At 33.0% G+C, this 10,584-nt stretch overlaps 1 protein-coding gene across 2 annotated transcripts; it reads left to right on the top strand.

Moving 5' to 3' along the window:
* The first annotated feature begins 7,261 nt into the window (after positions 1 to 7,261).
* Positions 7,262 to 10,248, top strand: LOC149383477 (protein DEHYDRATION-INDUCED 19 homolog 5-like). 2 transcript variants are annotated; one of them, XM_089627621.1, is made up of 5 exons: positions 7,262 to 7,605; positions 8,083 to 8,228; positions 8,452 to 8,529; positions 8,622 to 8,839; positions 9,909 to 10,248. In XM_089627621.1, exons 1-5 carry the CDS (start codon positions 7,533 to 7,535, stop codon positions 10,009 to 10,011), a joined length of 618 nt encoding a protein of 205 aa, XP_089483747.1. In that variant the 5' UTR covers positions 7,262 to 7,532; the 3' UTR covers positions 10,012 to 10,248. The 2 variants fall into 2 exon arrangements, with proteins under 2 accessions (XP_089483747.1, XP_089483748.1); XM_089627622.1 differs by having other exon boundaries at positions 7,264 to 7,605; positions 8,086 to 8,228.
* The last annotated feature ends 336 nt before the right edge of the window (positions 10,249 to 10,584 follow it).

The following is a 10,584-nucleotide window of genomic DNA, read 5'->3' as shown; positions in this document are numbered from 1 at the left end:
ACTATTTTCACCATTATACAAGTTGAAAATGCTAAGAATACAAAATGAGATTTAATTTTCACATCTAACCTTGTATCAAATATCTCGGTGTCTTCATTGAACTTTTGTTTTTGCTATTAAAAAAAGGAATACTTTTCTACTCCTTTTTAGTAAATGGGCGACAGATTCATTAGTAGAGGAACCAAAGGTTTTAGTTGATATAACTTTCGACTGGTTCTAAATGTGATTTGTGATGATATTTACAAACATATATACGTTTTGAGTCCAAACTTTTAACAAAAGAAGAGAGATGAAAAGACCTGAATAAATTATCTCTAAACTATGTCATGGGTTCGCAGCAAAATGATTAAAAATGGTTTCTAGATTGGATTGGCTGATACTGTATTCGGTCACACCGAGTCGATTGCTTAGGATGAGCACATAATGTAGAAAATAATTGATATAACTTTCGACTGGTTCTAAATGTGATTTGTGATGATATTTACAAACATATATACGTTTTGAGTCCAAACTTTTAACAAAAGAAGAGAGATGAAAAGACCTGAATAAATTATCTCTAAACTATGTCATGGGTTCGCAGCAAAATGATTAAAAATGGTTTCTAGATTGGATTGGCTGATACTGTATTCGGTCACACCGAGTCGATTGCTTAGGATGAGCACATAATGTAGAAAATAATTGTTAGTTTGTAAACATCAAAGAAATGTGCTGAAAGAAGAACAATAGGAAAATCGTTAACTTTTATCTGTTCCTTTCTATGTGACCAAAAACATCAGCTACGAAGTACATATCAATAAAACATGATACTATATTTTTCTTTATCTATCATATATTTTAATTTTTATTTACTAAACGTCTATGATACCATTTTTTTTCTTTCTCTGTTCGTCCTCAAATGCCAATAACCCAAACAATGAAGACACAAGCAAAGGCGGAGCCATGTGGGGGCCAGGGTGGGCCAATGCCCCCCCTCAATTTTTGAAAATTATTTTTTAGACCCAAATTTTTTTATTTTTTTTATAATTTTACCCCTAAATTTTACTAATAATTATGTTTTTGACCCAAATTTGTAAGTTTTTTTTCAATAATGCCCCTCCTCAAAAATATTTCTCAAATTTGCCCCCCCCTTAATTGAAATCCTAGCTCCGCCACTGGACACAAGTGACGTCGCCGTTAGTACACCAACTAAATTAATCAAAGACTTGAAACCGAGAGACCATCAATGGACATCCAAATTAACAGTAGCTGAAAAACAAAGTCCGAAGAAAAATACTCAAACTGGAATGAGACACCAAAGCATGGTCTTAATTGATTCTGAGGTTAGCGCTTCTTAAAATTAAGCTTTACTTTTTAATAAAACTAACACTTGTAACACAGGCACAATATTCAACCACGACATCGAACCTCTACAAAACACCCTAGAGCTGGGTAAAACCTATAACGTTTCAAATGCAATAGTAGCAGACGAGAAACCTTCATACAAATTATACGAGACGGAAACTCATTTGACATTCAAAAGAGACACAAAAATTGATGAAATCCAAGAAGATAACACAACTATGGTGGAAGGATTGTATGAATTCACTTCACTCGATTTGTGCAAGAATTTTGTTGACACAACAACTGCATTAAGTATGTACTTTATTATTTACTTTAATATAAACTGTTAATTCATTTTTTCAAATTAATGTCTTACTTTATTTCCTTCTATTTAATCTCCTTTTACATCGATTCTTTTGCAGATGTTGTAGGAGTCGTGTTACACATTTCAAAACAAGAAAAGAAAAATAACGTTGATTTCTGTCAAATCACATTGATTGATCAAAGGTTTTTTCGAATACATTTCTCCTAAACTTTATTTATTCATTACTATTATCTAACACTGTTATACACTTCTGTCAGTTTTGATGTTATCAGCTTAGCGTTGTGGGATAATTTTGCTACCAATGAATCAAACCAAATATCAGCCATCATAAAAACCAGGCCGATTATTGCTGCAATCAATTTGAAAGCAAAACAGTTTCAAGGTATATATATTTACTTCTATGTTTATCTTGTTAAACTATAATGTACGTAGACTATATATTTATTTATATATATATATATATATATATATATATATATAAACTCATAGTGGAATAAGAGTAACCTACCTATATACTCATAATATATTGAAAGCACTACTCAACAAAGCTAAACTTAGATACATGTTAAACGTCATGGATTAACTATATATTTTGCATTCAAAGGGCCAAAATATCACATTTGTTTACAGTTTGAATATGTAATATGTATCTGTTGGAGTAGGACATTGCTAAAAATTTAACGACTTTATGTCATTAGATAATTCTTGACTATTATCAAAATAGTATTATGATTTCTTACACAAGATCAACTCAAATATTTTTAGCTCCCTAATAAAAGTATTCAAAATTTTGGTTAGTACTTGATTATGTCTTCGATAAACAAATTTATACAAGTTTATCACTTTCACTCCTTTTTAAATAAGGCATAGTTTGTGTATCCCATTTTATTAACTTTGAATTTTGTTCATCACTTGTACCGTTTTGGAATTAATATTTTCTGGTGGCGTAGTTTTATCGACAAACTGGGGGAGCACAATTTTCATCAATCCTGAATTTTCTGTGGCCAAAACACTTTCGTTGTGGTATATACAAATATAAATAAATACATACATATATTTGTTTCATTTAAATACATTTCAAACTTATTATTTACATTGTAACATTGTTTATTTATATATAAATCTAGGAATACTGCTAATGCATTATGTCTAAAAAAGTTGGCCAAAGAGCAAAAAAAAAAATCCTACGACGCAACTTATTCCGCCACCTAAAGGAAGTGATTTATTGATAATTTCTGAATTCATAAATATGACAACGAAGGTATCACATAATTCTTTTTTGTCAACTACCAACTATATGTTCAATTACTATTTGTATTGTCTAAACAATTAAATGTTGACAGGAGGATAAATCGGGAAATTATTGGATCAAAGCGACGGCACTTGTCGAAAATTATGAACAACGTTTCTACTACAATGGTTGTTCAACATGCAAGAAAGGAACCAACATACCCATAAATCAACAGTTCACATGCCAAAATTGTAGAACCGAAAAAAGCAAAGTTGTGCCATGGTATATATGTGATACACATAGTATTTATTAACACCAATTACAATTGTTTACTTATACGAAATTACAATTTGTAGGTTACGCATTCAATTAATCTTGACCGATGGTTCGAACAAGCTTGAAGTAATCTGTTTTGGGTATATCGCTGAAAAGTTGTTCTCCTGTAAGGCTAAACAAATATACAACATTATGAACCAGGTAAATCAATAATATATGCCCGTGTGTATTTCTTAAATTAATGGTTTTCCATATATTGCTATACAGGGTTCACAAAGTGCTTCTTTGAAACCAATATTCAAGGCTGAAGAAGCTATCACAAAAGCCTTTCTGGTCCAATGTACAAGAAAATACAATTCAACGGGAATGGAACGACAGCTCTTTGTCAATCAAGTTTACAAGCTGACCGATCTCCATTCTTTCAACCATGAGCTGCAAAACAAAGAACCACCCAGTGGTGATCATCAAGACCGACAACACACAGTCCAAACCACAAAGGAAGATCACTCCCCATCAACATCAACGTCAAACAAAAAACAAAAAAATTGAGTCAAACATGTGTTCTTAAATTACTTTTAAACTTTTTGGTTTCTACATTTTCCTTCCTTTTATTTCTCTATCAAGACACCTAACTTTTCGCTTTTAGTTTACTTACGTCAATTTTTCTTTTTTTAAAAAATATGTTACTGACTATGTATGGTGGAAATATTTGATATCTTTATATTCATTTCTAACATCATGCTTTGAAGAAAAACATGGTAAATTAAATCATATGTATTTTAATTATTTATTGATTACAACTACAAACACCACGTGCGAAGCACGTGTTCCAGACTAGTATATATATATAAGAAGATGATATGTAACTGATCAGCCCTAATTATCTATTCCTTTTTCCCTTTAGTTTTTTTTTTCTTTTGTAATTATTATAATTTGGCCCCAAAAGGTATTAACTAGAAAAGCCAAATTCTCTTGGTGCAAGTCTATAATGATGCGTGCTTAACAATATTTAAGAAAGAGAAAACGAAACTTTCCATGTAGGTTTTCTTTCTTCTTTATCAAAACAATATTTGATTTGTAAAAAAAAAAAAAAAAAAAAAAAAAATCTCACAACCACAATCTTTATTGCTTCTTCTTTGGACTTAGTTTTTTCTTCCAGGTGTAATGCACGATCCCAATTCACACACTCTTTTTTAGCACCCATAAATGACTTTTTATTGATCACTCTCAGCTTTGACACACTAAAGCAGCTTTTTGTCAAACTTGTTACCTCATGCTTGTGTCTTGGTTTGGTTGTCTGGTGTGGACTGTGGACGTTATATATATACATATATATATATATATATATATATTAATATCATATTATATAATACTTTTTGGCTTCAACTCTTTTTGTATTAATTGTCCCTTTAATAAATTAATATTATATGTCTAACAACTTTTAATTGTTAGGCCATGTCTTTGGTTGAAATGGAGATACAATATAGTTGGGAATTATGAGATAACCTATTAGAGAAGTTTTGCGAAGCGTGCTTTAGCATGTGTGCAATTAAGCTTTTGAGCAATTTGCGCGCGTGTGGAAGATTGACTGTACTTTTTTGTCATATTTTAGTCTATTAAAACATTCGACTAATAAATGTCATGAATTAGTTTTGTTTTTCAATGGTTCGAAGTCCTTGAGAAATCGCAAGAAACATTGTTTGAAAGCAAAAATTAAAATTTTATGATCAGTCGATGATTTAATTTGACGTCTGATAAATATAGATTGCTAGATTAATGACGAAATTAACGAATCAAAATTTAGATAAATTTGAAGGAAAAAATTTGCTGGAAATTTTTTATACAATAATTTCTAAAATATTATTTAGATCAATCAGTGACGGAGCTAGAATTTGTAGTTAGAGGAGGCACATTTGATTCATTTTTTTTTTTCTAAATTCTCTAAGGGGCATGCAAGAAAAACAATATATAAGAGGGATTAATATGAAAAAATTATTATATTTCGGTATAAAAGTGTATACTTCTAAGGTAAAAATTGTAAACTTGTAAGGGGTGTGTAAGAAAAAAAAATATTTAGGAAGGGCAAACATGATTTTTTTTTTAATTTTAAGGATAAAATTTTAATTTTTAAAAGTACAGGGGTTTGCATCTGCCCACCCCGAACCTAAACGGCCTCCGCTTTTGAGACCAACAATCAATCAAGTGAATATACAAATTGGCTCAAGCCCCCTTCATTTTTTATTTTTTTTTTTTTTTTTACACTTTTGGTCTATTTAATAAAAATTATATATTTTATCTTGAAAATTTACAAATTAACTCCTGCTGAAATTTTTTTTCTTCAAATTAATTTTCTTATGAGCTTATCTGACTCCGTCCCTGAATATGATATTCAACTTTATAACTAAACAAATTTTCATAGCGCGATAAAAAATTTACAAATCGCAAATCATTTTCTAACAACTCACGAGATATACGAAATGATATTTTTTTAAAGAATTAAAATGTTGTTTTATGGATGTTGATGTCCGTAAAATAGAGATATACCCACCAAATAACCAAAACTGGAATTTGTATATTATCTTGTAATAACCAAAAACTTAGAAATAAATATGAGAAAAATATAAAAACTCTTCATAATTAGTATTGATGGCCACTGCAATTTTGTCCTCTCATTTAATGCTCTTTATTTAGCAACTTTCTTCTTGTGATTTGTAATCTTCTAAAAATAAATGCACAATCATTATCAATGATATATAAACTTTCTTTTTCAGAATTTATTTATTTATGTAATTGTTCAAATTTCCAACTATATTATTACTTTTACTTCGTGAAAACATGGAACAGTTTTTCAGATTCACTTTCTCTTGATATTTGCTCTCTTAGATTAAGATGCCAAATAATTAGGTAGTTAACACTCCAGAAATTGCGAAACTCTTCGAAGTTATAAACGTCTGAGTTTGAATCACGCATGAAATGTATTTTTTTAATATCTTTTGCACCTCGAAAATGTATTAAGGTCATAAACAAGAATACCGCAAGATACGACAAGCCTGAATTCGGACTGCACCAAAACGCAGTGAAATTCGAACATAGGCAAAAACGATTTATGGGAAATTTGAGAGAGAGAGAGAGAAATAAAGGTTCGAAAACCAAGTGACGAATTTCCTAAACTTAACGTGGTTTATATAGGAAATCGTACCTGTTCGTGATTGGTAACGGCGAACAGTCGTAGCTATTCGTTTGAACGACAGTTATAGTCGCAAACGACACGATTTTTGACCAAACGGCCGTTTGTTTCCAAAACGACGCAATTGTTCGTTAACAAACACACAAAAATAACCACCATGTCAGAGGACGCGACCGTTGGTAAGGCAACCGCCACGGCGCCGCGAGAGAGTCCACGAACCGCGCCACCTGATGAAGTGCCTAAGTGCGCCTACAAAGCGCACTTAACGCCTTTAAGTTCCTAAGTCCGACACTGACACCGACGTCGCACTTACTTGTCCAAGCAACGCGCGTGCAAGAGAGTGACACGCTTTAAGTTCTATAGCTTTTAATAATGATTATTAAGTAGAACATGTATAAAGAATTCAAATGTTTAGTGTTTGTTCAACGCGAGACTCTTTCTCGTGGACATATTTTCTCACAAGTTATTATTTTGTCATTTAGTGAATAATAAAAGGAAAACAAATAATTGTTAAATAACAATTGTTTTTCATCAGAGTCATCTCTGAAGTGAAGAATTGAACGCATTATTATTTTTTATTTTAGTATAGAGCATCAGCTCATATAATTATAAAATATCACATTTTGAGCTTTCAAGCTTGTCTTCGCTATGCCCACAAACTTTTTTTGTGCTGGGCTCATCAATACTTCTCTTTTGATTTTTAATTTTTGTGCATGAATTAATAAATCATGTAAAACCAATTAAATTATGAAATTAACAATGACAAAGCAATAATAATACTATATTAATATTAACAAAAAAGAAAATCCCATTGTAATATTTGTCAATTCGTTAACTTTTGCATTAAAAAAAAAAGAAGCCATTTCGACGTGTCAGCTATCCACCAACTAGCTTTTTGTGTGTCAGAGAAGCTTTCAGTGTCAGACAGAGCAATATAATGTTCCTTTGAAATACAAAAGCTAAAGCTAAAAAAAAGCTAAGGCAAAGCAAACACACCCACAAACAACAAACCCCTATCAGATTCATCTGAAGTTCTGAACTCATCAAAGCTGATTATGAGAATGAAATCTCTCTCCTTTTAGATTCCCTTATCAGATTCAGAAGAAGAGCTAACCTCAATTTCCATTTTTGTGCCTATTTTTGTTCTCACTTAAACGCCGTCGTTTGTTGCTGGAAAAGAAGTTTGACCAATAATGGATGTTGACTTCTGGGCTTCAAGGGCTCACTCGGCCAAGCACTTCTCTGCTGTCCACGCTTCTAGGATTGGTGAGACTTGAATCTTTTTCCTTTTTTTCAGTAATAAATAAAGCTCAAGACTTTGGGGGTAATAAATACAGGTTTGGATTTTTTGTGATAACCAGCCCACAATTTTTTTTTTTTTTTTTTTTTTTTTTTTTTTTTTTTTGTGTGGAGGTTTTTAATTTTAATTAGAATGATGACTAATTGGTTTTGATAGCTTAGAAAAACGGAAAATTTCAAATATTGTTTTGTTTTGGCAAGTATTAAATTAACTGTTTCAAGCAACAAAAAAAAAAAGTATTGAATAAACTGTGTTTCTCAAAAAAGCACGGTTCATTTAAGAGATTTGTGGTTTGTGTTGTTTTGCTGTCTTTTTTTTTTTTTTTTTGCGCACCTTAGATTGGTGTATGTTCATGTGTAACTAATTTAACTTGTGAGAGATTTATGCTTTAAAATTGAAGGTTTTGATTCATGTTAACACTCTTTTTTGTAAAATTTGTGAAGCAGATCAGAATTTCGTCTCGGGCGAGACCGAAGGAGATGAAGACCCGAGACTTTGTTTTCCATGCCCTTTCTGCTATGTGGAAATTGAGCTTACTTCACTTTGCTCTCACTTGCAGGAAGAGCATTGCTTCGACTTGAAAACCGAAGTGCGTGAAGTGAAATTCCCTAAATAACCCTGACGTTGTTGTTTCTGTTCTTAGGTTTCAATGATCTCGAGTGAACTGATTATTAATTAGCTTATGTGTGTTTCAAGACCGCTAAAAATCTTCCGTAAATTAGGAATTTTGATTGAGAATTGTTCTACTTGAATTTCACAAACTGCATTGTGATTTGCGACCTAATTTATTTATTTACATATTTATATTTCAGGTTTGCCCGTTATGCGCAGCGCCTCTAGGGAAAGATTTGATCGGACATTTCATGGTGCAACACGCGAATTCCTTAAAGGTACGCTGAAATGGGGATTAGAAAAAAAAAACCCAAAAATGTAGGAAAAATCTTCGTTTTATGTCTATGATTTTTTTTTTCTTTCTTTGCAGCATCGGAGAAAATCGCAAAAGTCGGGATTTTGGAACACGTCCTCGGCATTGGCGGGAAAAGAATTCCATAAACGGGATCGAGACGATACTCATGATTTCGCACCGGACCCGCTTCTCTCTCCGTTCGTCTGCGGACTTCCATTTTTGGAGCCCAAGGAGACTAGTCAGCAGGATAAAAGCTCCGCTGCGGACCCAAGCATTGGCTTGGATTTAACAAGGTGTGTCTCTTTCCAACATTCGGAAATGAAGTTTGTTTGTTTAGGGATATGATTGATATCGGTTGATGACAATTTCGTGTTTGTTCTCGTGACTGAAAAGCCACATTTTCACCTAAAAGAAGAAAAAATAAAAACTAGATTTTCACCTAAAAGCGTCTCTTTTCAACGTTCAGAAACGAAGTTTGTTTGTTTGAAGCCTAAGGTTTTTGTTTGGCGATATGATTGGCATCGTTTTAAGACAATTTCGTGTTTCTTGGATATATAAACCAAGGTTTGAATCTCGCATCTCGCGGTCATACCGCACCTCTGATTTTGAGGGTATCTCGTCTCGTACCAGGGTATTGCACGGTATTTGACAAACGGTAGGGATATCCCGTACCACGGGGTGAATTGCTTTTCGCGAGGTATACTGCCAAAAAGAGGGTATTCCATGGGATATTTGAATAACAAATAAATTTAAAAAGAATATTTTTCAATTTTCATGCATAGAATCAAACTAAATTTAAACATATAATTTTCATAATATCCCCATCTCGCGCTAGATTTCAAACTCTGATATAAACTCAACTCAATTTTTTTTATCTTTCGCTCCGTGACGGAAAAGCCACATTAAAAGAAGAAAAAAAAGAAGATAAAAACTAGACTGTCTAATGCATTCGATTTCTGTTTTCTGCACCAAGATCCCCAAAGCTAGTTCATTTTTTTTTTTTAATTTATTGTTCCCTTGCCTGACCCCATAACATTTGAGAACTTGAAACACTAGCAATTGCTAGGTGGGTACCCAGGTGTTGGTGAGAATCGAACTTGGGACATCTTGGAAATAAACCAAGAACCTGACCACTAGACCAACAACACTTGGGTCCAAAGCTAAGCTAGTTCGTTAATTTGTTTCTGAGTCGAATCTTTCGGGACCTATGAATTGTAGTAAAAACCTATGGCTGTTGGGTTGGCTAGAATTGTAAACAGCCACTTTCTTTCCATGAGTAGTCAAACGTTCGTGAACGCCATGAGAGTTGAAAGTAAAAAGAATATCTCACCATCTTTTGACTTTGTCTGATTGTTTGTGCAGTGCCGAGCCATCTTCTTCGTATTGCGAAAAGGACCACGAAGAGAAGAAGCAGAGAGCGGAGTTCGTGCAACAGTTGATCGACTCGACCATTTTCTTCTTCTAGTGCCTCCTCATCGGTCCGAGATCGTCCCTGGTTTCAGAGAGAGAATAGATTTCCACACTAGGTACTTCTTAGAGAGAGTTTGAGTGATATTTATGTCTTTGTAGTGACAAGGGCGATTTGTATTTAGTTACATCATATATGTGTATATGCACACCTATCAGTAGTCCATTTCAGGCTACTCTATATAAACTGCAATTCCAAAATGAAACGTCTTTACTCTTTTTCTTTGGTTTACCTCCCATGGATGGGTATGTATAATTAGGAGGGTAATAAACTACTGCCTTTTTCCTATTTTTTTTCCTAACTAGGGCGTTGACTTTTTTCTGACCAATCTCAATGAATCAATAATCATCCTCTGAAATTGTTTCCACAACAAGCTAAACTTATCACATCGAGAGTTCAGAAAGCCAACAGCTTAGACGCAAACGCAGAGAGAGAGAGAGAGAAGAAGATCCTCTAAAGAACCATCTCTCAATTGGACTCGTATATCGTAAACTACTGCCAATTTTTTTTTTCCCCAAGGTCTTTTAGTCAACGTTGGGCCATATCTCTCATAACTTGGGCGTTGACATT

This window comes from Urtica dioica, chromosome 10, assembly GCF_054948205.1.
Source record: "Urtica dioica subsp. dioica isolate 48M chromosome 10, U.dioica_male_clone48M_v1_H2, whole genome shotgun sequence".
Taxonomy (NCBI): domain Eukaryota; kingdom Viridiplantae; phylum Streptophyta; class Magnoliopsida; order Rosales; family Urticaceae; genus Urtica; species Urtica dioica.
The sequence above is the reverse complement of the archived record's forward strand: the minus strand, read 5'-3'. Positions and strand labels throughout refer to the sequence as shown.

Bases quoted from the DNA above. Each gene is read 5' to 3' on its own strand.
- LOC149383477 (XM_089627621.1), top strand. From the start codon at position 7,533: ATGGATGTTGACTTCTGGGCTTCAAGGGCTCACTCGGCCAAGCACTTC. The intron at 8,229-8,451 runs GTGCGTGAAGTG...TTTATATTTCAG, and splicing joins GCTTCGACTTGAAAACCGAA to GTTTGCCCGTTATGCGCAGC. The intron at 8,530-8,621 runs GTACGCTGAAAT...CTTTCTTTGCAG, and splicing joins AACACGCGAATTCCTTAAAG to CATCGGAGAAAATCGCAAAA.